The 26,300-nt window shown below is 48.3% G+C and overlaps 2 protein-coding genes across 5 annotated transcripts in view; both read right to left on the bottom strand.

Annotated features, from left to right (window-relative positions):
• Positions 1 to 216: 216 nt before the first annotated feature.
• RFLNB (refilin B) lies at positions 217 to 6,543 on the bottom strand. 2 transcript variants are annotated; one of them, XM_075032893.1, is made up of 3 exons: positions 6,242 to 6,543; positions 4,862 to 4,971; positions 217 to 3,468 (listed from the first exon to the last, which is right to left on the bottom strand). In XM_075032893.1, the coding sequence occupies exons 1-3, from the start codon at positions 6,446 to 6,448 to the stop codon at positions 3,225 to 3,227; spliced, it is 561 nt and encodes a 186-aa protein (XP_074888994.1). In that variant the 5' UTR covers positions 6,449 to 6,543; the 3' UTR covers positions 217 to 3,224. The 2 variants fall into 2 exon arrangements, with proteins under 2 accessions (XP_074888994.1, XP_074888992.1); XM_075032891.1 differs by having other exon boundaries at positions 218 to 3,555.
• A 3,760-nt stretch (positions 6,544 to 10,303) lies between these two features.
• VPS53 (VPS53 subunit of GARP complex) overlaps positions 10,304 to 26,300 on the bottom strand; it is a 69,361-nt gene continuing 53,364 nt past the window's right edge. For all 3 annotated transcript variants that reach the window (XM_075032888.1, XM_075032889.1, XM_075032890.1), the window contains 4 exons: positions 21,182 to 21,251; positions 17,019 to 17,156; positions 13,732 to 13,836; positions 10,304 to 13,358 (listed from right to left, as the gene is read on the bottom strand). In XM_075032888.1, the coding sequence (XP_074888989.1) occupies positions 13,188 to 13,358; positions 13,732 to 13,836; positions 17,019 to 17,156; positions 21,182 to 21,251 (484 nt within the window). In that variant the 3' untranslated portion in view covers positions 10,304 to 13,187. The remainder of the gene's footprint in view (positions 13,359 to 13,731; positions 13,837 to 17,018; positions 17,157 to 21,181; positions 21,252 to 26,300) is intronic.

Raw genomic sequence — 26,300 nt, 5'->3', positions numbered from 1 at the left:
ATCCCATTATGAATTAATTAACTGAATGTTCAGTTGCATCCATTTCTACTCTGCCAAAGATACTAATAAAATCAGCAGACCTGCAAATTCGGGAAGGTTTAAAGAACAGATAAGCATCCAGAAACACACTACAGCATTTCTCTCAAAACAATAGTTTGTAACCATCTATTTTGTTTTTATAAAGTTTAATGCATAACACATTTAGTCTTATTTTATTTTACTGATGTAGCATTTGAGCATGTACATTTTTAACCAAAATTAAAAAGAAATTCCTGTCTCGTTAAATATGTGTTATATTTGAAAAGGGCAAGTGCTTCACTTGTAGGATATGCTGAAATCCATACCAGAAACTCTCTTCAAAAATAAAACTATACCAGATGAATGACTCAAATACATACTGGAGAGGATTTTCAGCTGTCTTCAAGGCACTTTTTCAGTGTCTTACTGAACTGATAAAACCACAACATTTGGTGGTGTTGGTGTTTTTTTTTTTTAATACAGACAGTTTTATATAGGAAACGTCTTCCTAGAATATGTAAACAACAGCAACACATGATGTAAGAGAAACAAGAGGGGAGTTGGGATTGGCAGGATACATTATGTATTTCTTTCTAAGTAAATACCATAATAAACACTGAAAAGCTTTGAATGAAAAATGGAGACTTCCCTGTATGATGGTTTTTAGATCATTTATTACCAATAAAGTAAAAGACAAATTGAAAATTGGGGGGGAGGGGGCGGGGGGGCAGGGAGGAACATCACAGACATCAGAACACTTGCACAGAGCTAATCAGAGCTTTGCAAATGTTGGAACATAAATAATTTAAAAGGTATCTCTACCAATTAAAATATTTTTAAGAGGTACATAATTTGTTTGCTTTATAAAAATCAGGTGCTTTATCCTAAAACCATAGTGTAAGGGTCATTTAATTTCTAACTAGGGACAATTAATGATTACAACTTAAAATAATCTTCTCTTAGATCTCCTACAAATGAATTCATTGGAAGAGCGTTGTCGGAGCAATCCAGGGTCCGTGTTCTTCCAGCGTCCTGTGTCCAACAGTGGCCAGCACCAGATGTTTCAGGAGCAAGGTACACGAAACTGCGAAGCGAGCAATGATGCAATAGCTTTCCCAAAGAAGAGTTCTGTCCATTTGAAACCCCACACACTTAGGGGCTGAGTTGTGCCTTCTGTTACACAACAAGTATATTTTGGAGCAATGTTTAGGGAAGAATCACAACATGTATTAAAGACACATCTCCTAAATACTCTAGTCTGAAACCAACATGTTTAATGAGAAGGCTGCTCTGCTCTTAACAACTCTGGAGCAATGCCTACCTGACTTTGGCATCCTCTGTCACCCTGGGATTGTTTTAGGATCTGATTTTCTGAGGCAAGTACCAAAGATTAAGGACGTTCTGTTCTGAGCTAATAAATAAGTAAAAAAAGCAAACCAAAACAACAAAAAACCCAAACCACACAAATTCAAGCCTTCCTTCCTGCTGCATTTTTAGTCTCCCAAATCATTTCAGTTCACACTAGAGTACACTTCCACAACATTCATCACACTTGCACAAACACGCATTACAGTACGGCTCAAGAACAGGCTCCCAAGTTTCTAACTCACCACTGACAAAATTCACCCTTGGGGCTATGAACTAGCAAAGCCCTCTTTAAAAGCAGCACCAGGGCTGATGATGCACCAGAAGGCACTTCAGAGGTGTTTTGGAATACATGGAAAAGCCGCGTCCAGCTAAGTCAAGTCTACCAAGTGTTTTTGAGCTGCTACACCATACTAGCCACCAATGTAAGCCACGCTCCCAAAAGCAGAAGCTCTCCACACTCCACTGCTCTCTGTCAATATAAAAAAGAACCATCTGCATAAAGTAAGAAACCTCTCCATCTTATTTTCATCAAAGCACGCCATAAACTAATGCACATAACATCCAGATGGACTTTCAGAGTATCTGAAGCTATTCCCTTTGGTCCCCAAACTCATCAGGCACTTGGGACTGGTGGGGTTATTTAGCAGCCTACAGACAGGCAAATGCTACCCCATCCCAGCGACATCCTGAATCCCAAAGTCTAGGGAGGACAGGGACCTTTGCGATGAGAAGCTCAATGGGGAAGCAGAGCTACAGCTGTGGATTTTGCTGTGCAATAAAAATTTGCCTGTCCTTCGGTACCATCTACCTCTTCACAACCCCCACCACCACAGCATCTCACACCTGATCCCAGCATCTCCTTCTCCATTCTAGGTCCCTGTATAGATGGTGCATTTTCTGAAACTTTCTTAGTTACAACTCCCTCAGTGCAGACAGTACAATGACCGTAAAACCAGGCACTGGTGTTTTTCCACCACCACATTGTCAAGACCTGACTTTCCAACAATACAGGGATAATTTTTGGCCTGATATTCTTCATTACAAGTCCTACTACACACACACAAATGCTAGTGTGTTGCACAGACTACAGCGCTGTAGAAATCATTATAAGTACAGAAGATACATTGCACCATTCATCTAAAGAACTTGAGTTACCTGATCCTTTCTCTGCTGCCTGGAGCTGCAAAAGCAGTTTATCTCCTGCTCTACTCAGAATTCCTCTTCTTTCCAACTCACACCTTCAAACCAGACGTGAATGCCATAGGATAACGTTTTTGTATCTGTTAAATGCAAAATTCCAGATTTTTTCTTTGTTAGCTTTTTCCAGCAATTTCCAGGAGATGGTTCTTCTAGAGAAAACAGTCTCACGATCTAAACTGAAACGAATGACAGCTCTGGCTATCTGTAACCAAATGACCTGGTAGATTCTCTGCAAGAGAGAGAACCACCCTTATTTTTGCACATCACCACAAAGCATCAAATGGATTTCCACCTGCCAGGCACTATTCCACATTCTTTCTTACCTGACAATTTTTTCTCTGGGAAAATACTTCCCGTTATTTTCATCTGATTACTGCACTGCGGGGAAGGGGAGGGAACTCACGACTTTAAAGGCAAAGAAACAAGTTCCTTACTAAGTTATGTTCCCACAGAAAACTGCGTTCAGGCCATTCTGATGCTTAAAGCAGGAATTAAGAGCTGAGAAAGAGGTGACGACAGGTAGGGTTCCCTTAGCCTGACCGGAAAGTTAGGGTCTGTACCCGCTTTAGCTAGTGGAGAGTTAGCACAGTACGTTAGATGGGACTGGGATGGATCAGAGCAAGAGACACAGCCGTCAGTCAGCAACCATCCAGGACACAGTCGTTCCCAAGGCACTCTGACGTTTCCAGCTCTACGCTGGAGAGGAACCGCCGCATGGTCTTACGACAGTTGTAATCCAGCGTGGTGGTGTACACAGTCTTGGCGTGCTTTGGGTAGACGATGGTGGTGCTGGTGAAACGCTGGGGCTTGTTGCGGGGCTCGAAGTGGACCTCCGCTTTGTAATTACGCCACGTGCAGTTTGGGACACAGATCACCGTCTGACTGCAAGAGGAAATGCTTAAGCCCACTGGCATATAGATGTCGTCGATGAAGTGCTTCTCCGAGTCATATTTAACCGAGGACGTGTACCTGAAATACAAGAGAGACACCCGCGTGAGCTCTGCTCTGGAACAGGAGGATGCATTTTCTGGAAAGCAGAGCTGTTGGGTACGAGGGCAGCTCCCCAGCCCTGCACCTGTCACCTCAACACAGGAACAGCCACATCACGCAAAAACTGTCTGCTGGTGTCTTATTTATTTATGAGAAGAGGAAAAAGCCTTATATTAGCAGCACGCACAGCACTGTCACTGTTTTGTCCAGCTGCCAGCACTACCAAACATCTTCCTGATCCTCACATCCATTGTTTTAAGCCTGAGCTCTACGAACCTAAGAACTTCCTTCAAACTCCAGTGCCTAAACCCAGGCCTAGATCCACAATTAGGCTGTGCACATAAGCATCCTAATTCCTCTGAGTGCTGAGTCCATGGAAGCACACATTATTGTCCGAGTTCTCCTCTGCCAAGAGTCACACATGAGTTCTCTGCTATCGCTCCCGGCACGGGGCACTCTCTGAAGGCAAACTTCTGAAGATTCAACTGGCAGGAAAATACTACAATTTGCACATCAGACTCTGCTGGCAAGAAAATCCTCTGTGCCTGAATTGCAAAAGAAAGTTTTCATCTCCTTCACACAGTGACAACTCGGTGCTAGCTTTTCCACAGTGCTAACTGCTGTCAATTCCAGCCACGGCGCAGGCTCCTTCCCCACACCAGGGCATCAACTCTTTCTACCCTCCCCTGCATTAGGCTTCCGTTTGATTGTATCGGTCTACCTCTGCTTGCACAGTCATCAACTGGGAGCCTTCATTTCTCGTTACTGCAAATCATGACGTTCAAAGGAATAATTCACAGGCTGTGAAGTGATGCAGTGCATTAAAAAAAAAAATTATGCACTCTCTGAATACTAACTTTTCTTTTAGTTCATACAACCAGCCACAGCTGATAAGACGTAAAGTGCTTATTATAAAACCATGAGGTTACGAGAGCAAAATTCATTTCCCCTACTAAAAGAGTCCTAGAAAGATGGCTGCTTTGAAGATCTTCCCTCATGTTTACCTTCTGGTTAATCAGTTGAAAGGCAACATTTTGGAGCAGTGCAATGAAGTACAAGCAGGATAGTAAAAAACAGGAAAGTCTTCCTGGAAAAAAGCCATATGGGATTAAAAGAGGCTGAACGCTCCTTCAGCCTCTACAAATGTCCAGGTCCAGGAATGTACAGCTGCGTGGAACAATAGCTCTGCAAATAAATTAACTTGACTCACAGGCACTGATAAGGCCTAACTACTCCTTTACATGCTAACTCCTTCAAAACTAGATGATTGTAACACAGTATTTACCTTATTTCCTTCGGTGGTAAAGGGTCAAACTCAACTCCTTCGCCAAAGGATAAAGGACACAATCTTGGAGGGCAGCTGGACAGAACAGGGCTGGGGGAGAACACAGAATTCTGCAAAAACCACAAAAACAATCCCTTTTATGTTACAATTTGGTATATTCTCAAGAAAACACATTTATTTAGCCCTTGGTACAGTGCTGTCGAGGTTCACATTTACACACAGAAGGATCTGCTAGCCCAAGACATGCCTACAGGTGCAACCCGCAGGTCTGACTTGACACTGGTCTACAGCATCAAAGATGTGGCAAGGTGTGTTTTTTGAAGACAGACTCCTAACTCCAGGAGCTAATTTCAGAGGAACCACTCTGGGAAATGAGAGAGAAATACAGCTCTGGCAAATGAGAGAGAAATACAGCTCCTTGGTGCAGCATAGATTTCTACAGCACAAACTATAGTCCATCCGCTGTATGAGCTCACGTTCAATTTATAGCTAAGATTATAGGAGTATAGGAGAGAGCTCTCCTTGCTGGATTCATCAGATATGCCCACGGGCAGATCACAGCAGGAAATTATTGCAGGGCACCTCGCCATGAGCAACCTCCTCATTTCACAGCTACGCTCCGGCTACTATTTGAAGGCATTAAATCCAACCTAATTCACACGCAACCTGTTGGGAAGGATTAACTCATTCCCACCAAGCAGCGATTCATGGAGCGTCCCCGTAGTCTTCTCCTGGACAGGCAGCACTGCGAACTGACGCTGGCCCGGTGATGTCCCACAGCCAGAAGGGAAGAAACCCGTTTGTGTTTTTGAAGCCACCTCTGCCCATGTGCTTTACTATCCAGGGGCGAGGGGGCTGCGAGCATCTCTCCTGTTCAACACACGGTTCTCCTATGGCCTTTTCCAGTTTCACAGCAGCACCCCTGTAGAAAAGGGATCTTTCCTCTAGATCTGTGGTTCCCAAAATATTTGTACCAACAGCCCAGCGCCAACATTCAAAAATCATTTTGCGGAAAACTAGCTCATCTCTCTCCGACACTATTACCTGAAACCACAGGTTAATATACAAACTTCCCAGCCTGGGTCACTCTCTGGAATAACGAGAGTTCGTTTTCCACAGGGATTTTCAAAGACAAAGTGCTGTGACGCCGTCCCAACCCCTACCTGGGGCAGGGGAGACAGGGGCTTCCCTTCCATCGGCGAGACCCGACCCCAAAACCGGAGGCTTTTTAAAAGCACCGCCGGCTCCCCTGACCCAAGGCGGCCCCGGCTGCGGACTCCCCGCTAACCCGGCGGGCTCCCTCACGGCAGCAGGAGACCGGGGCTGCGGGCAGGAGGGGGAGGCGGAGGCCGGGGGGGGACGGCCGGTACCGGTACTCACCGCGGCGGCGGGCGCGGGGGGGTCGGGCTCCGGTAACCCGTTGGTCGCGGTGCGGTCGGGGCTGCTCCCCGAGGAGAGAAGCCAGGACGGAGGGACGGGCCCGGGACTAGGGGGCAAACCGGAGTCGGGGCTGTCGAGCCCCGCGTCGCCCCGTTTCCTCATGTCCGGGAGGTCGGGCACCTCCCGCAGGCTGAGCCGACCCACCATGGCGGAGCCGCCCTGCCCCGAGCTCCGGCCCCAGCCCCGCCGCTCCGCTCCCTGCGCCGGCTGCGCCCGGGCGGCGGCGGCGGCGGCGGCGGCGGCGGGAGGGGCGGGGCCGCCAGCCGAGGGGCGGGGCCTCCCGCCAAGGGGCGGGGCGGGGCGAGGCAGAGGGCGGGGCCTGCTCCTTTTCGTCTCCCCAGTGTCCTTCCTGTATCCCACCAGTGTCCCCATCCGTCCGTCCGTCCGTCCTCCCGGTGCTCCCGTCCCCTTATCCCCGCACTGCGTCCCTGCCCGGGCGCTGCACCCTCATTCCCGTTCCCAGCCGCACAGCAGCGGCCAAACCAGCTCCAGACAGGCCGCCCTAAACGCGGCCCTAGTCCAACCTATGGACTGTGTATGTATCATCCCAATGCACTGCCCGTTCCCATGCCTGCACGGATTTTGGGGAGCACTGAAAGAGCGAGCCCCGACTGCCAGATCCTGCCGGGCTGTCCCCACCTCCAACACGCTGATTTCCCAAATACCAAGGGTCCACCACGTGTTTTGGCAGCCAGGTTAAGCTCCCCTGGAGCGAGCACCACAGCTGCCTGGAATGGAGGGCACGGGAAAAGCAACCGGGAATTATTAATAGCATCCACGCACCGCAACCAGATTTCTTAAGTAAAGCGTTTTTGCTGAGACCAGGCCTGACCCTGCTGTCTGCCCAGGTGTTCCCGGCAGGTGAAAGGCAGTTTGGGCCTGGGACGGGCCACGACAGTTAATGCTGGCAGAGGGACGCGGCTGCACGGTGTTCGCTCAGCCACAGGGCAGGACTGGGATGAGAGCGGGGACTGGGGAGGAACCGGGGGGCACCGGTCCCTTCACGGTTCAGCCGTCCTCTCCCATCGCTGAACCTCAGAAGTAGCTGCCCTGGCTTTCTTGGAGGGCAGCTCGCAGCGGAAACAGGGGCTTTGTTTAGGCTGCAAAAGCAGCAGCTTTTGTGCACAGGCTTCACTCATCCCCGGGAGTTTAATGACACCCTTCAAAATTCACAGTTTTCCCCCCTGAAGGCTGCTCCTTCTCCCCGCCCCCCCCCCCCCCAAGGATTCGGACTCAGGCAGCAGCGCTGCCACCCTTAATTGCATTTTTCGGGCAAAGCTGCAGAAGCCGAAACAATAAAACAGAGGCAAAAGGTCTTTCTAGCACTAGAAGAGACTGAGGGAAGGTTTTTTGGAAAATCCTAATGAAATAATTGCGCCGTGTCATCAGATTCGGTGGGGGAATACTCCTGCAGAGGGAAAGCAACTGTCTGCAGCCAGCCAAAGTCAACACTCCCCTGTGCAGTAACAAGCAGTCTGGTCTGATGGGCCCAGCACAAGTGAACCCAAACCCCTGAAAAGAATTCCTTCACTGCCCCAAAATTAAAAGCAGAGCAGAGCTTTCAGCCGTAGGCGTCTGTGGTTTGCAGCTATGCGGTGCTGGGAACTCCGGAGACTTCCTCAAGGAATTTACATTCCTTTGAAGAAATACTATGAGGCTGTTTGTCTTTGCTGAAAAATGCAGATGGAAAGAAAAAGAACATTAAAAATTTTGACTGAAATCTTTGGGGTCTGAGCAAATGTGCTGGACAGGTGTTTTCTTCCTTTTGATTTAAATGCATCCCAAAAAAGAGAGATTCTGGTCTCTCTGAGCAATAGGAAAGCTGATCGCTCCTCGCTCCAAAATCTCCCATAAAAGCCCTTTATGAAATTAGACGCCTCAGAAGGTGCTGGAGCAGTTTCCAGATGAACGTGATCATTATTTCAGAGCTGCCGTGCAGCTCCTAGGCTAAAAACCATGCTGCCAATAATCCAGTTAGTACAATTTAGGAGGGCGGGGGGGAGGAACCTGTGGCACCTCCCAGCAGTCACCTCCAAGGGCTGTGGGTGTCCCCACGGCCGATCCCCACTCCTGTGGGGATCAGGGTCTGAGGGATCTCGGTGCGTGGGGAACCGCATGAGGCTGCAGCTGGCCGTGCCTAGGATGAGCAGAGCCATATGGGCTTCTGGAAATCTTGCTGTTCTTTATTTACTAGCAAAAAAATTCCCACTCTGGCCTGGCTTGACACAAATGACAATTTGTTTTTTTGGTGCCCTTCCAGGCTCTTGTTTCTGGACTTGGCAGGTGAAATGGAGGTGTTTGAGCAGCCGAGGTGGCTCCGCAGCCCGCCCTGCCTCGCGCCGGGCTCAGGCCCGAGGATCTCCCACAGCGCTGACATCCAGAGCTGCAAATTCGCCTGCTATGATGAAAAGGAAGCGTTTAACCAGAATTTTAACTACTTGGTAACTAAAATAAAATTGATAGCCACTGTATACAGGGGCCCTGCTTTTAAGCACGTGTACTCTGCCCTCTCGGAAAGCCCGTCTCTTTTTAAGCCTCTCAAACTGTACCGATCCGTGCAATCCCTGATGGCATTGGAAATCTTTCCCCCTGACTGTACATCACAGCCTGTTTGTCCATGTTATTTACTTTTTAACTGCCCACGCACAGCCCGGACAGAGCAGATACGAATATCTTATCAAGATCCTCCTTCCATAAAGGACTTTCCACAGGGCCAGGCGTGCTCGGCTTAATCAGCAACCGAACAATAGGCACATTGATGCGGTGCAGGGGGCCGTCGCTGCGGGCAGGGGAAAGCAAATCAGAAGGATCCTGTGTTATTTGATAACGATGGAAAATTATTTCCAAACGATGGGAAATGCCAGGCTGTTCCCCATGGAGCAGACTACGAACCCGCTGGGCACGGGAGTCACGCTCACAGCAACGCTTCCAAGCAGTGGGATTGATGACAGCCCTGGGAGCGGTTCGGCTGTAGGGACGAACGCTGACGGCACGTTGCTGAAGTTGCTGAGTTTCGATCGGCTTTAACAGCCCTGCCGCCACCGCCCTCGTGAACCGCTGAGCCACGAGCCAAGATTTTCCCAGGGCTCAGGAAGCTCCATGTGCTGCAAGCAGCAAAGGCTGATTCTCCCCTCCCTGTGGGATCCAGACCCCGACGGCAGCCCTATGGGCTCCCCGGGTCCTGCTGGGCTCCGAGGTGGAGCTGCTCTGGCTGAGAGAAGGGAATGAGCGCAGGCTTTAACCTAGAAATTCTGGGTGACGGTAGCACTAGCTGGTGTAACCAGCCCCAGCGGAGCAGGCGCGCAGAGGAACGCCTTCTGCCAAAGCCTTTTCTGACACAGCCCAAAGACAAATGCTTCAGCTCATTTTCCAAAGTACAGCAGGGCTGTGGCCTGATGCTGCCGAACAGCAACCGCGTCTGCCGCCCGCCCAGCTGTGGCCAAGAAAAGGCTTGTGGAGACTTGGACATCGTCACTCAGATGCTTAAACTCACGGCTGTAAATGTGGTGAAAGAAATAAACACCCGCGTCGCCTGGCATGGGCTGCTCCTGCCCAAGGGCGGAGGGGGCAGGACCGGCAGAGCAGTAGGAGAAAAGCAAATGAGTCATTAATTCTCCAAGTGAAAGAAACTCTTCCAACGTCATGCATCGTGTGGAAAAAAAGGCGCTACCTCTTAATTAATTCCAAAGGAAAAATTAGGATCTCTCGGAAATCTCTCCAGCAGTTAAAGTCATCAGAAATGATCTGATTATTTAGGGGCACAAGGTCAGCTGTGCTGAACCGCCCGCACAGTGCGGGGAAGCTGCTGCAAATGCTGATGCTGCCGGCGGAGAGTTGCTTGCTGGAGCAGCAGAAGGTGGAAAAGCCAGAAAAGAGAGAAGCTGCAGGAGAGAGCAATGGAGACGGACAGCATGGAGCCCTGGGTCCAGCGCGTTCTGGGTGAGGTCTGTCCCAGCCCTGAGGGTTTGCTGCATGGCAGTTGTACAGAAAACACCCAGCAGATGAACATCAGTAACCATTTAATTCATTTTAGTGTCACATTCCGACATACAGCCAGAATCACACGTCGGCCAAAACCCATAAAAAGTGGCATTTTATACAGAAAAAAAACCATCCTTTATTCCCCGGAGATGTAAACCCCAAACAGCTAACATACACATACAGATGTGCTAAATCTGATAAATACCCAAGAGCCAGGGGGACAAAACCCTTATACCGAAAGTAGAAAAATGCAGACTTGCTTTCTAAAAGTGGAACTCCAAACACCCAGACCTGTTGCATTCTTCAAAGGCTGAAACTAAAAATTCATTTTTCCTCTTATTTCCTCTTATCTCCAGAATGAAATGCAGAGAATGAAACGGGGGAAGCCTTCAGGGAAAGACACACGATGGTAACTTGAACATCGTCTTCGGCTATTCATAATTTAGTCAGAGAATCATCCATAGACAGAACAAAGAAAAATTAATCTAAAATAAATTATTCATCCCTCCACGGGAATAATGAATCTCTGCAAACCCGTGTTCCCTCCTCCCTGGCTACTGCATTTGATAACGTGTGAACCATCCTGCACGTGCACCTTGAGATAAGCTGTCCTTGGGGAATGGCCGTTTGTAATCCTGACGTGCTTTCAACCACCGTTCCTTCTTTTGTCACCCGATGTGAAATCAGGAGAGGAAATAAATGAAGCAACAGCGGACTCTGGGAAGATTTGTAAAACCGGAGTGACAAGAAACTGCCGTCCCTCCCCACAACTGTTGTTACTGCTGCTCTGCAACAGACATCACCACTACCACTCTCTGCAGCTGAGCACCCGCAACACCACAGCCAGGGCCCAAGCCCGGGAAGCCCCGAAAATACATCCCAAAGAGCTGGTGCTAGCGTATCTGTTAGTGCACACCTCGCTGGAGCTGCAGGTTGGTCTGAGCAGCATTAGAAAACCCGACCAGTGAGGATTTCATCTCTACAGATTTATTCTTTCTGCTCAAATCCTGTAATTAACTCCTGCGTGTTCAAGCACAGGCTCACCTGCCGGCTGTGCAAAGGGAGAACGGGATTTTACCAACCAGGCACCAAATTTGCCCTCCCACAGCCACGGGGCTGAGGAGAGGGAAGGGGAGCAGCCTGCGCCCAAGAGGGGACAGTGCTGAAGCACAAACAGGCAGACAGTGTGAGCCCAGGTTCTGCCTCACTCAGGGATTTCTCATTTCACCTCCTCCCTTCCCAGTTCCCGTGAAGCTCTGGGACGGAGCTCATTTTCCAGGAGCGTGTCTGATCCCTTCTCCCAGATGCACAGTGATGAGTACTACAATCCCTAACAAGCACAGCCCCTAATAAATATAGTCCTACAGCCCAAACTTGACCTGGTGAGGAGCATGACCCTCCCAAGAAGGCATCTGACACCATGATTGCTCCTCACCTGCCAAACTGGTACAGGACTTCTTTTTCCTGCACATGCAAGTGAAGCTTGAGTTAAAATAAAGCAGGCACGACTGGTCGATCTGCCCCTAAACCCATAAGGGATTCAGTTGTTCACAGTTGGGCACATGCCTTCAAAGTCCCCCAAAAAGGGTAGAGTAGTGGAAGAAATCCAGCATTGTTAATGACAAGGCGATGTCTCCCTGCACAGAGACTCCTCGGGGAAGCTCACACAACAGGCAGGGCGCAGATGTCCACTGACCCCAACCCTGCTCCATGCTGGCTTTGTGGCTGGGTGCCAGCAGGAGCTGGTCTCCTGGGAAGGGGGGCCTGGGTTATCCAAAATATTTCACCTCTGGTTCTCCTCCTCTCTGCACTGGTGCAAACTGAAGCTCAGAGGAGGAGGAGGAGAGGAAGGCCTTCGAAGTCTGAGGCTGCTGTAAGCGTCCCATCCTGGGAAGAGGCCCAGGCTCCCTGTTAAAGCCAATGTTTCCAGCATCTCTCCTCGCAGGGCAGCGAAGGTGCCAAAGGGGCACACCCCTGCTTGGGACACGCCGGCTGGCGTAAGAACGAGGGGCTGGTGCTGTTTGACGCTTGCTCCATGAACGGCCCTTTGTGGAGAGAGGATGAGATGTGGGACGGGAACTCCCATCGGGGACAGCGGGCAAGTCCAGCACACACAGGAGAAATAACAAGCGGCTGGAGATGGGCTCTGCAGATGTCTAGGGTTTGGCGTTTAAGCTGTAACAGCGACAGAGGCTGCCAGCTTGTTGGCAGGAGGTTTGCCAAGGTGCAGAAGGCATTCAGTCAGCCCTTTCCTCCTGTTCTGAAAAGGAGTTGCCTTGCTGTTTTACTGGTGGTTTCTGCACGCCTCTTGTGGGAGCAGGGGAGAAATCTGCTTTGGGGTTCTCTCCTGGGCATCTCATTAATTCAGTGGAGCTGCAGATGCCTGGATTCCAGCTGTGAAAGGGTTGGGGTTTTTTTGGTGGTGGTGGTGATGGTTTGGGGTTGGTGTATCCCCCTCAGATAAATAATGAAACAGGAACAGCTGCGCAACAGGGAGTGAACAGTAACACAGAACTCTCAGGCAAAATCCTCAGTGCTGCAGCAGGAGCTCAGCCACGCTGAAGGCTGGGACACCAAGCGCATCACAGCTAGATATTCTCTGAATCCACCTAAACTGTTTTTGTAGCTGCTGACTTCCAGGTACCTCTATTTTCTCCACCACATGGACCCAGCAACGTCCTGGGTTTCACTCCTGCTAAGCTGTCTAAGGGCAAACACCTTGGTCAAACTCTCCCTTGGTCTGAATGGAGATGCAGTATCATGGTATATGATGGTTAAGAGATCACAGGGCATGGGAGTGATGGAACACAGATTTTTCAGCAGCATACTGTAAATCATAAGTCTGACGAGCTTTGCTCCCAGTCACTGCAGCTAGTCCTGAGCAACAGAGTTTACTTCTGCTCACTTAGAGTCTTTTTTTGATGAGTTTCTCCAGTTTCCGTATCCGAGAGGACTCCTGCTCGGGTGTAGGAGCGCTCAGCGAGAGGGAGCCGGTGTTCTCCACTCCGGAGGGGGGAGCCGGGAGGCGCTGGCGGAAGAGGTCCAGCATGCTGCTTTGCTCACTCCTCTTCAGGCCCTGCGGGAGCAAAGAACAGTGAAGCAAGACAGTTAGACTTCATTGATCCGGGAGCGGGCATGCATGAGAATAGCTGCGGGAGAGCCCATTTCAAACCCCAACCTTTTGTTCACCCACCAAGAGCTGTATGTAGACCTCTGGATGATTCCGAGACAATTGAACTCAGCCCCAAAAGCCAGAGCAGGTGAGCATGCAAAGTGAGCTGAAAAGTTGTTCTTCAGCAGCAACTCTACAGACTTTCAGAGTACAGAGGATACACTTGCCTTAGAGTGCTTTTCCCGTTCCCAAACCCCTATGTTTCTACTGAAAAGTCACCAACAATCTCAATGCAGCGCTAGCAGATGAGCAGAAACCCTGTGGGACAGGTTCTAACCTTCATGTCTAGTATCTTCTGGAAAGTGTCAGTGCTGCAGTCAGCAAGGAGCTTGATGTAATTGTCGACAAACACAACCGGGGGCTCGTGAGGAGCCATAACCACCTGCCAAGACAAGAAAAAAGAGATCAGACAAATTCTATGAGTTAAAGCCAGTGCTCAGTCAACTCAGGCACACAAGCGACAGCAGGGCTGGCCTCTCCTAAAATAAAATGCTTAAGGAACAAGAAAGAGGCTGTACATGCTGCTACTAACTGAGAGGTAGAGGCGAGTGAAGAGAAGTAAGGAGCAGGGAGAAGGACAGGGTCTCTTTCCGCACAGCAGCGGTGCTCGGACCCAAGGGGCTGTGTATCACGTTTCAAAGAGCAGCAGGACTTTGTCTGTACGCCTGTGGGCTGGCAGGCACTGGGTATTGTCAAAGCACAAGATTTTAATCTTGTTGCATGGGGAAGACTAGCTGGGGGAGTCACGTGGGGAAGAAAGGCAGTGCTGGTGGTAAGGGGGACGCTTAGAAAGTCCCCAACAGATCAGGCAGCTGGGACACAGTCCAAACCCTCACTTTGGTTGTGCATCCCTCTCGCTCCCTCCTGCCCGGAGGCAGGGCAGAGGCAGCGTGTCACAGGGGAATCTGACGACACTCCGCAGTCACTCCCTGCATCCCCAGCACAGCGTGGGTCAGAGCAATCTGCTGTGCAGTCCTCCCGCTTCTGACACGTAACCTGATGGGTGAGCAGTGCCACACGCAGCTGCTCTGTCCTTTGGGTGCAGCTCCTCTTGTATGTTTCTCTGGAGAAAGTGGGATGCAGCGTGCGAACCCCCTGCTGACATCTGCCCCAGAGCTTACACCCTCTTAGTCCCAGCAATGGTGAAGTCAGGAAAAAAAATTAAAATAGCCTTGAAGCTGGAAAAATGATTACTCATTGTTATATTTTCCTTACGTAAGCAGCGAGCTCCATAGAGAACACATTTTTGATAATGGTGGGCAGCAAACCCATCTTTCTGGGGAAGTGCGTGTGTGCATGTGTGCGTGTGAATGTGTGTGTGTGTGAATGTGTGCCTGCACGCAGGGCAGAAACAGCACAGGACCAGACTCTTCCCTGTCTCTGAAAACATTTCCATATGTTTCCATTGACCCAGCTCACCCCACACTGTATTCTGTCACCAAGACATTTCTTTCTTTCCCTGCACTTCAGACCAATGAAACATCATAGCCATGTATACACTTATAAATCCTTAATTTACAGTCCTTGTAAAAATCTTCTGCCAAGATGAAAAGCTGGAACTTCAGACAGTGTAGCCAAAGGAGAAAGGAAACAGCTCTGTGGGATGTGTGCACCCTGACGCCCTCCTCCCCGCTTGCATCTGTGCTTTGTAGGGCTTAGCTGAATGAATTTCTTTGTGCCATCTACGGGCTCAATGATACTCCTACTGAATTAGCTGCACCAGTATAAGCCTGGGCACACTACTGTATGGTGGTATTGTTGTATGCAACAGAGGCATCGCTTCTGAATCATCTTGGTAGTAGGTAGGAGAGCCCTGAAAACACTGAGGAGGAGTGTAGTGGCCTGTACTTCTGATGGGGTGAAACAGCTCTTAGGGAAAAGACTCTTTAATGTACAATTTGGAAACAGCTGAGGGAATCTGAGCACTGATAAAAAGAGACAACCCACATGGCAAACAGAACAGCCAGAGATGACCGGTCAAGCTCTGGGCTCCTGCAAGGATATCTTCCTACAGAAATACTGGTGGTCCAGTGGGAGCAGGCACTTCCAAGAGCCTTTTTTTCCTCTCCCGAACCCCCGAGATGGTTGCTGACACCAGCCCCAAACGCTGTGTGTGGGTTACCTAGACTCAGGGTGATCTATTCAGTCACTACGATCAGCAAACCTGCCCCAGCCAACCTTTCAGCCCCATCATCCGCCAATTACACGGGGCCTTATTTTGTAAAACAGCTTTGTGGAGCACTGAGCGCCATAAGCATATCGCTGTTGAATTTCTAGTTACACTGACATGGAGCCCTCACTTGGGGCCAGCAGAAGTGCTTTATGCAGCAGCAGGGCAAGCATGGGATGTCTGAAAAAGCAGTCATGCTGCTACTGCACAGCCTGCGGACCAGCAGCACTCGGCAGCCTGCACTCCCTGCCCAAGGCACTTCCTATACTGCTCCCGATGAAGCCAATGTGATGTTAAGGGTAGACAAACTAACAACATTACTTTTCTGATTTACATATAAGCTCCAAGGAAAGACCTGTTTCAGTATGCAACGGGCACCAATGCTCCCTGCTCCTCTGTTAGCACTACCAGGGTATTTTTCTTCAGGTCGTTTCTAAGAAAATTTAGACTTCCTTTAACGTATCTACTAACATCTCAGTCACCTTACTTCTAAAGCAGGGAATTGCAGAACTAATTTCTGAATTCGGAACGCAAACTCAGCCGTGACATTACCTTGGGCATGGGAGCAAAGCCACACTGAGCAGCAGGCAAGCATGGAGAGCCCGGCCTCTGCACCCCCTCCTTGCCTTGGCTGAGGTTTACAGGAGGCTCTGGCTGGCAGCTGCCTGTCCTGCCTGACCCCAGGTCATGCTAATTCACTCACAAGAACATCTTCACAGCATTGCAGGTGAGCAGGGGACAATCCCATCGCTCAGGAGGGTACAACTGCGTTGCTCCCATTGCTTCTCCTGGGATCAAACCTAACTTCTTACTCCAGCAAGAGCGGGGAAGGGGAGATTGCTTTGCTTGTTACTTTATATGAAGACAACACACTGCTTTTGGGTCATTTTCCAGGCACCAGGTCTGGAAAAAGAAAAAGGACTCTGGTGAATACAGTAACCCAGACATGTTTGCACTGGCTGTTACACTAGACAGTAAACAGGTGACTCAAGCACGGCTTGGCTCCCCTGCATGATGGAGTCTGCACAAAGGCCTGGAGTAACCTGAACTGGAAGGTTTGCCCTGCAGCAGACACTTATGGATGCTAGCTCTGATTTTCACAAGGTCCTGAGGGAATCTGGTGCCCCAACTCTCCTAGTAAGCAGAACTTGAGCCCTTGGTTACCTTGAAAAATGAGGATGAAAACTCAAATGCGATGTTAAAAGAGAGTGGGGGCAAAACCAAGGCGAAGAAGCCCGTTCTGTAGAACAGCTGGCAGTGCACCCGGACAAGCTCGCATACGTTCATGTGCAATTGCAGATTGCCGCATTCAAAGGAAGGGCCCCCTGGAATTTGCTCGCTCCGATTCCCAGTCCAGCAGTCTGGCTGGCAGGTTATCAAAAGTCTTGAGTTACCTTCAGGATCATTTCAGCCCGAGTCATGCCTTTCACCACTATCTTTGTGTAGCTGGCAGGAGCCTTCCTCACCACTTGGGACCCAATGGAGGGCAGATCCAGGAGAACCATCTTCAGAGAGTGAGTGTCCAGCAGCAGCTGCAATAGTTAAATCACAACCTGTTATTCAGGTCCCTTTTACCAACCTCCATTAGCTGCTATAATCCAACATCCTTAAAAGTTTAACACTTCCCACATTGGAAAAAGTCCTGGTAATTGGACTGCAGGAACAGGAGGGACTGACCCACGTAATGACACTTCAAGGAAACACAATCACCCGTGGCTACATGGCAGCACCGTTCATTGATTTTAACAGAGCACTGCTCTGCTGACTTGAAACGACTTATGGCAACTCAACATCTGGCACATAAGGCATGGATTTCCAGTCCTCTTCCCCTTGACAGTATAAAGTGAAACAATCTCGATTACCTGTAGCCGTATCGTTATTTAGATACTGAGGTCAAATGAATTAACACCGTGCTTCCTCCTGCACCCAACCACCCATTATGTCAGGTCTTCTGCATTTACTCAACCACTTTTTTTTTTTTTCTTTAAAAAGAAAACTGCAACACAATACAGCTACACTGAGAACTGCTCAATATCCTGTGCTCGCTGGTACACTGAAACTCACAGCCTGTATGTTGTTTTTTACTAGACCAGCAGCGAAATAAGCAGCAAACAGCAGCCACAAAATTTAGCCCAGACAGACAAGCGCTGTCTGAAGATAAAACGCTGTGGGTTAGGGGTTTCCTAGAGCAAAATTACCCCAAATACTGCACACTTCTGATTGCATGAGATATGTTTGAGGAGGTGAGAGAAGATCAGTGAAGGCCAGAAATCTGAAATCAATCTAGAAGAAGAGGAGCACCATTTATTTACACAGCAGCGAGTATGAAAGCCTGCTGGGCTGTCAGCACACTCACCGCACTACCTGCAAAAGGGCTCTCAGGAGCAGGTGGAGGCTTGTTCTTCTGGAGCAACACAGAACGTTACGGGCACTGCAGAACCCCCAGCAGTCACCGTGAAAAATATGAACATTTACGGCTTTCAGCACACGTGGGAATTCCGGTCAAATACAAAGGACTGAGCTGAGGAGGAGGGGTGATGGGTCATGCCAGTTCAAATCTGGACCCTGTTATCTGCGGCAGCGTATCATTGCTGTTTGCTGTCTGTTTCATGGTTTGCATGAGATCAACCGATGCCACCAATCTTGTCCTGGGAAGCCAGGAAACCACAGCACAAACAAGCAGCTCTGTGCACCCTGGAGCTGCTGGAGCCTGATGTCGGCTCAGGCTGTCATAGCTGGATTCCTGCATGTCTACAAGGGATCCCATAGACGGAAGATTTTTCCACGGTTGGGAAATTCACGTCTTTCCCACGTAAACTCTCGCATGTCTAATAGGAGTTTTGCACACTCTGCAGCCTTTCCCGCAGACGCAGCACTCGCAGGCTCTGTCCCCTCACTCTATTTCCTCCCATTATCCATTCCAGGTCCCTGGCATTGCTAACTCACTGCCAAAGCTTGCTGAGATGGAGAATTGTTGTTAAGTCAGAGAGACAAACACAAAAAGTGAAACCCCATAGTCACTCATTCCCCACACTGAACACCTCCGTAAACACTGCCCAAGTGTCCAGATTTCAAACATGATTATTAGCAAACAGCAAGAAAAGCTGTGTTTAGGACCAGGAAGGCCAGGAAAGCACATTCCGCAACAACATTTGCACCAGAGGAGAGAAACTGGTGTAGAAAGATGCTGGTGGGTAATGAGGGGGCTGTTCAAAAGATGCTAAGCAATTGAAGACCTATATGCTGCAGAGACAGAGATCAACTTCTGAAGACCTCTGTACATCTAACCCCAGGAAGGTATGTCCCACTTATGACACATATTCATTGGGAATCAGACTAAAAACCTTCCCAGTCTGCTTTAAAGAAGCAAATTGGGCCTGTTATTCCAATACAGTAATATTAAAACCTTTTAACATTAGACAGAAGCCCACTGCTGGCAACCGGTTAATCACTTTAGACACTTATTTAAAAAAAGATTTCATTTAATCACTCTCAGGTTCTTGCTCATCGCACAAGATGAACAGGAACCGTGCTTCGCTCATTTGCTTTCCATTAAGAAAGAGGAAAGTTTTGATGTAAAGCTCCTGTTTCATTTTGCAGACACACACTGCTCAGAACCCATCTTTGATGCCTAAAACCCAAGCAGCTTTTAAGGCACCGATTTGAAGTTCACAGCAGTCCCATTAGGGACAATTCTGCCTTTTTTTTTTTTTTTTTTTTTTTTTTTTTTAAATTAGCCCGTCAGGAGCTGCTGTATATGCAGGGGACAGCTGAAATCAAAACCTCATTCTCGCAGAGTAGCAGGGTCCCAGCCCACAGGCAGGGGTGGGAGACGGAGGGTCACAGCCCTGCAGCTGCACCCATGGTCTCAAGGCAATAAATAAATACCCTGTGCTGCCCACCCATGTGCAACTCGGGGACAGGGGCTCCTGTCAAGGGGCAGTGTTTCAACAGAAATGCATACGTTAATTCAAGTGGCAATAATTCACCGTCCTTCCTTCCCAAAGACTGTATGTCACTGTCTTGCAGTATCTACAGCTCTCAAAGTGCAACAGGGAGGCAGGTTCCTGGGAGAAAGCTGGGGAGTCCTGACCTAGATGTTGGGTCATCACTTCCCTGGGTCTCAGTTACAGAGTCGCAGAGGTGGGGACGGCTCTTCCCCACCACGCAGCAGTGTTTCGGCATCTGTTTGCAATGCCTGAGGAAGCGAGGCCTGGAAGGCATTTACGCAGGAAAGAAACTGTCCTGTCTTCAGGCACTGCAGCATCACTTGCCTAGCGAGATTCAAAACTCCCACCAAACCCAGGGCCTCCATTTAGCAATTTTTTGGGACAGAATAGAGAAAACACTGCATTATGCCTCCACAACCCCATCCTTCCCACACAGCTCTGAGGAGAGGAAGACAGCAGCCATCCATAACTAGCAGGCAAACCGAAGGAGGCAAACATCTATTTGCACTCGCTGGACCTCAGCCAGGACGCAGGCTCTAGCAAAACTGCCATCAGGCTGCGGAGGAGCCCTTGGGCTCCCACGGCTTCGCTTCCTCAGAGAGGAAGGAGCCAGCACCTGGGAGCAGCGAGCACAGTCCCTGGGAGGATCCGGCACTGCTCTGCTTGAGAGCTGGCACACCGCCACCGCGGGAGCGTGGTGCTGAGCACTGCGTGGGGAACGCGTAGGAATCAACCTGCTCTTGGCATACACATTGTCATGTGAGACCAAGCACTGTGTGTGTTTTACATTCAACACTTACTAAAGAAAAAAAAAAAAGTATCGGTGTTTAAACTACCTGAGGTGAGAAACTCCCTGGACACCTGGGCTTTTGGGTTGGGGTTCTTGTTGGGTTTTTTTGGTAAAGTTTTCCTGTTGTCTCACTTCCCCTCCAAATAATGCTTCCTACATCAACTCCTTTTAAGGAGCAGACACATGTATGAATAACGGATTAAAGCCATTACTGCACAGGGCCTCTTCACTGCCCACCCTCCACCCTGGAACTTCTTGAAGGAGAGGAAAGGGGAAGCACATCTCATCCAGCAACTTCGGGTTGACCATGCCCCAACTCTTCTGAGCAGAGAGGCCATAGGCTTGAGTTTAACTCCAGGAGAAGGCAGAGTAGCAGCAGAGGGAAATTTGAGAAAGGATGGGACAGAAAAACAACAGTCTTTCTGAGAAGGACGCGGGAGCTTCTTGCAATAGTTTCTGCCACAAGCAACTTCTTTTCCTTTGTGCGAGCACACTGAAAACAATCTCATCATGACACTTTAGACAGGTGCGCAAGAGGTTTGCTGTTCCTGTGCTATTGTTACTTTGACTGGCAAAGTAAAAGCTCCTCTGCTTGGGAAGGTGCCTAGGACCCCTTTCCCACGACTGGTTCAACCGCAGCAGGATCCCTGTAAACCTGCTTCCACTCTGCCCTGTACCAGAGTGTAGCCCTGTTGTCTCAGCTGCACCAGAGTTCAGGACACATAACTCAGCTCTCTGCCCCTTTCTACCAAAAACTGCCTTGACTTCTTGAACCCAAAAGTCATAAAATATGACAGCCAATACAACTACTTCTTACCTGTTCTGCGCCCACCATGCTAATAGGTTTGCACTTGAAGAGATGGTTAATGAACTTGGGAATGAAGGAGCTGTAGAGAAGAGATACAAAATGACATAATTACATGTGAGTATTTGGAGTCATTCAGTCTTCTGTGGTAACAAAGCATGCAAAACCAGACCAGGATGGCTTTCCACAAAGACACTTTAAGTGCCTGGTTCTCAAGCTGATTCCAGACACATTAAGTATACTAAATCAATAAACCCCCAAACCCTAGGTACAATTCTTTTGCTTTAATCCACACTGATCTCAAAGTTAATTGAGAAGCTGCACACATACCCTATGTAAATAAATTGCTATAAACTATATATGAAGTATTACAGTACAAGGTCAAGAACAAGCAAACAAACTATTGTCCGTAATAAAAAAACCAACATGCCAGGATTAGTATAGCTATTCATGGAATGGAAGTATCTTGATTGTATCCAGAATGTACATTTTACTGCATACAAGTAATTCCATAACACGCATATTACACACTGAACTTGAGGTCCAGCCAAGGCTGGAGGTCTGCTGGGCCCTGGACATTCACACAGAAAGGCACTCTTCCAGAAAGCTTCTAGCCAACACAATCAAGACAAGAAAAAGTTTTGTGAAAAGGAAAACACCATTACCCTATTTTACTAACGTGGACTTCAGACTCAGAAAAGTGACTAAGTTACGTACACTCAACCGGGGAGAATTTGGCAAAGATGGAAGCCCAGTATTCGCCACCTTGGACAAATTACTCCAGAGCATCAGCTTTGGTCTTAGCTTTTTGCTTCTTGATTTTAGGCTTTGTGGTAGTTTCACTCTTCAGTGAGAAGCAGATGCTCCCTTCTAGCAGAAGCACTGGCTGAGCACCTGCAAGACCAGATCCTGCCCCACCTACCCTACTGAGCTGCAGCACCAGGAAAACTCAAGAGCTGAACGCAAGGAGAGGGGCCAGTATGAGCAACACAAACTCCATCTCTCAGGACCACACCACTCATAGTCTTGTCTTCCTCCTGCTGCCTTGTTTTTAATGTACTCTGCTTCTTTCACAGAGCCTTCTTTGGCTGAATGCCTACAAAGCTCACGTTTCCAGGACCTTGTCCATGACCTGGTGGCAGGTCTTAGATTTTAATGGCTCTGTCCTAAGTTCATGTAAGTCAGTCTGTTTTCTGTCCTTTTTGAATGAAGCACTGTTTATGGTGATGATCTAAATTCAGCGTGGTTTCCCCCTTGCATCTGTCAAGCTATTTGTTTCCTTCCCAAGAAGCAAGGAGCATGGATAGCATCTTGTTTGTCCTGCCACCTGTTTTCCAAGCCAGCACATTTATTTTTTGCCCTTTCTCATGGAAGAATGACAAAAACATAACTCAGGCACAGAGCATGCCAAGCTGCTGAGCAAATTGAAAGAAACGGTTCAAGGAAGAGTCCTTCCAAGAGAAGGCTCCTTCCCTTCCCCTTCCCTCAGACACAGCCACGACCTCTCTCAGTGAATCATCTTTTCCTGGAGAGGTGTCAAGGAGAACAATTTCAAACTACTATTGAGAACCAGCTACTGGGCTGCCCCAAATAGCTTTGAATTTGGCCACCAGAGAAACAACCTTGGCAACAAAATATAAATAAGAGGAGGAAAACAAGTCCCGTCTCCTCAGGCACAACAGCATTACAGCAGAGATGTAACTTATCTGTTTTAGAAGTCCATTTTTCAGGTGTATAACTAATTCACAGAGGGCAAATAGAGAGTGCCAAGCACAGCTGGAGCTTAGGTGATCCTATAAAATGATCAATCGGTAGCAGCTTTGGATACAGCAGCTTGCTACAAGCGGAAGAGCACAAGAGATTAATTGTACCTTTGATCTTGCACGTAGGTCCAACTCTCCCTCCCTCTGTAAGGTCAGGCACGGTGCTAATGCTCATGTTGTGTATGAGAAACAGGGCGAGCCTTTCTTTCTGCAGGGTGGCAGACAGGCAGCCAAAGGACCCCCTCCCCTCTTTTTTTTTTTTTAATCTTCTATATAACCACATGGTCTCCCTTAGACGGCATTCTGTCTTGCATGAAACAATTCCCAGGCCCCTTAGGTTGGCCACCCACAATCAATGCAGAAGGGTAAAGCGACCTTCCATCCCCACATGCCTGTTATTTCACGCTGCCTTATTGGAAACAGCTTCTCAACTCCAGCAGGACAGACAAGACAAACCGTAAGATCCAAGGGCTGCTCTGGGGGTTTTTTGCCCTTTTTTTTTTCAGACTAGCAGAGACCATCAAGGGCAGTTGCACTTAACTGAAAAATCCACTTGAGTCTCTTGCCTAGGCTGGACTCAGTGCTTGGCTCTCCTAGCACACACCAGGCAATCCTGATGCGAATAATACGTGCGTATTCAATGGTAATGCTCTGCACGAGATTTTGTACTCTAAATGCCTCTACTCCCTGCACATCCACAGAGCTAGATTGGATGCCAGAATTCATTTACAGCTTCAGCTATAAAACTGAATCCAGCAAACCCTCTATAGAAGCAGACAAGTCCCCAGTGTAACAATAAAGCAGTGCAAGATGGAATAGGAACCTAAAGCACAGAAACCACAGCATCTGAGAGGCTCCCCTCCAACGGGAATGGCTCTGCCAAAGCCTGTGTTTTCCTAATCCCCTGCACTGATGATGCATCAAACACAATGCCTTGCTAAGCAAGGCAGACAGAGGTGCAACCACAGTCTGTCTGTCTGATGGGAGATGAGCTACTGCAGGACATCATTCAAAGCATCCTGGTGTCACTGAGTCACTGCAGCTGAGAAGAGTTTTGCTTTATGCTGCTCTCCGAGGCGGTGACCAGCCCTTGCAGGCTTGCCCAGGCTTAGCTCAGCTCGTTCCTTCAAAACCTCCAGAAGCTTCTTCACCATGATCTTCTTCCACCTAACTCCTCTTGCTGAAAACACGATGCAAAGGCCAGAGTGACTGGGAGGACGCCTGCTGCAGTTACCCACCACGCTTGGCTGTCCATGATGGACGAGCCACTTTTCTGGCGAGGGGGAGAGCTGTTTGTTTTTCCTGTCTCTCGGTTCTAATCTCTTCCTCATTAAGGTCAGGTCACAGACTTCCCAAACACATCCCGGCATAGCAGCCACGGATTCGCTGCTGCGGTTTTTGATTTCAAAGGATAAGGATAGAGGTGCAGTAAGAACAGAGCCCCTCACCCTGCCTGCGAGTGCCTCCTGGAAAGCCGGCTGCTTCTCACTGTTTCAAGGGAGTGAGGGTTGCATTTTGGTCAAAACAAAGCAAATATGACAAATTAGGTTAGAGGATTGATGCAATTTCTGATGGCCATTTTTCTTCTTCCAGACTTGGCTCAGATCCCTCAGTTTTAAATTTAGTGACTTTAGATGCCTTCTCCCCTGTGGTCCTGTAACTCAACACTAGCGCTTTATACAATCCATTAATGCTGAGAAGTGGCTGGCAGTTCAAAAAGATACAGGCATTAACATACGGAGAAGCACAATGCCTGTTAAAAGGATTTTCAGCGTTGTGGAACACACAAAAGGCCAGGTATTTATACTGGGCAGGCCAGAATAATCCATAAGAATTCAGAGCTTCAAAAATACAAATGTTTGTACGCATTAAAATGTCGTAAGTGTTTTAAGTAGACCAGTGCACCCTTACCACTGGGCTAGTTTGCCTTAAAACCATGTTGTACAGAAGGACTCTAAATATGATCTGGCAAAAACAATCTTCAGGAACCAAATTTCACTTCTACGCCTGATCCACGGAACAGTGAATTGAGGACTGTGTCTTAATTTTAATATGCTGTAGATCAGAGCTGTACCTGTCTTAAAAAACGTTTTGAAGTGGAGCAGTAGTTTTGCAGGTTTCTGTGCTCTTCTATGGAACAAGCTGTGACGAAGGCACTCAGCTTAGATGTGAACTTTTCTCAAACGTGAGAGCTGGGTATTTTATCTGGAGTTTACTTGGTATGTGCTTAGCAATAAAGTTAAAAGGGAGGCAACTAAGCTGAGGTATTAAGAGTATGCTGTGAACAGCTGAGTAAATGGGGGGTTTTATTTATCACCATGTTAGCAATATAAAATTCAAGCGTAACCACATAGAAGGCTTAAATGCAATAAATTTTCACCAAGATAGCATTTCAAACAGTGATTATGGGCGACGTCATAATATGATTTATCAGTAACCGCTCCTTAATGCAAGCTAATGAGTACCCTGAGATAGAAAGGGGGAATGAAACTCTCAGGCCAGCCTCCCTGCTGCGAAAGCTAACAGTTCTCAGGAGAGCCTGCTGCATCCTTCCCTGCTGAGGCAGGAGCTGAAGCTCCAGTCTCAAACCCACACAGTAACTGCCAGGCCATACAGTTTATTTCAGGATGATTAGCTTATTACAGATGAATGAAACGTTAAGGTATTTTAGAGTGACACATGATATGCATGGTACTGCTCCCAAGTCTACCAGCATAGTCACATGCAACACCAAAAGCAGCAGCTACAATTGGCAGAGTCCTCCTGAGGGTTTTTCTTGGGGCATTGGCATGCAAAGCTCAGATGGCCACAGGCAAGCAGGGAAGGGTTCAAATTATCTTCCCAAAGAACTGCATTTTTGTTTCAGACACATCACTTCCAAATTTGGATGTCCAAGAGATGCTGGAGAGCTGCACCCTCAACCCTGAATCCAGAGGCAAGGGGCATTTCTGTCTCATCTTCCAGTTCTTTCATGCTGCTCAAGTGACTTGCCAGGAAGATGCTCGTAATATCTCCCAAAATCTGAATGTATATTTCCCCTCCTTACTGAATTATTTTTGCACAAAAAAGCAGCTGAAGGTAGAATATACTTATCACACATGCCCTCCTTACAACAGTGCTACAGCTATTAGAAAAGCTATTTTGAGGCAAATGATGCACTAAATTTCTCAGTACCTGGAAGCACTGCAGCCTCTTATCACTGGAAGGAAAAAAGGTTCCCATAGCAAGAGTCATGTCTACATTCAGACATTCAAAGTTTTTTAAAGACGTCCAACCCAAAACTTTCTGTACTTGGCAAACAGTAGACAGTGATCATCACAAAAGTTTATGGGGTGGTTTAGGCACATAAAGAGGAACCAATCAATACA

The sequence above is a fragment of the Buteo buteo genome, chromosome 7 (assembly GCF_964188355.1).
Source record: "Buteo buteo chromosome 7, bButBut1.hap1.1, whole genome shotgun sequence".
Lineage (NCBI taxonomy): Eukaryota > Metazoa > Chordata > Aves > Accipitriformes > Accipitridae > Buteo > Buteo buteo.
This window is presented reverse-complemented; position numbering and strand designations above follow the sequence as displayed.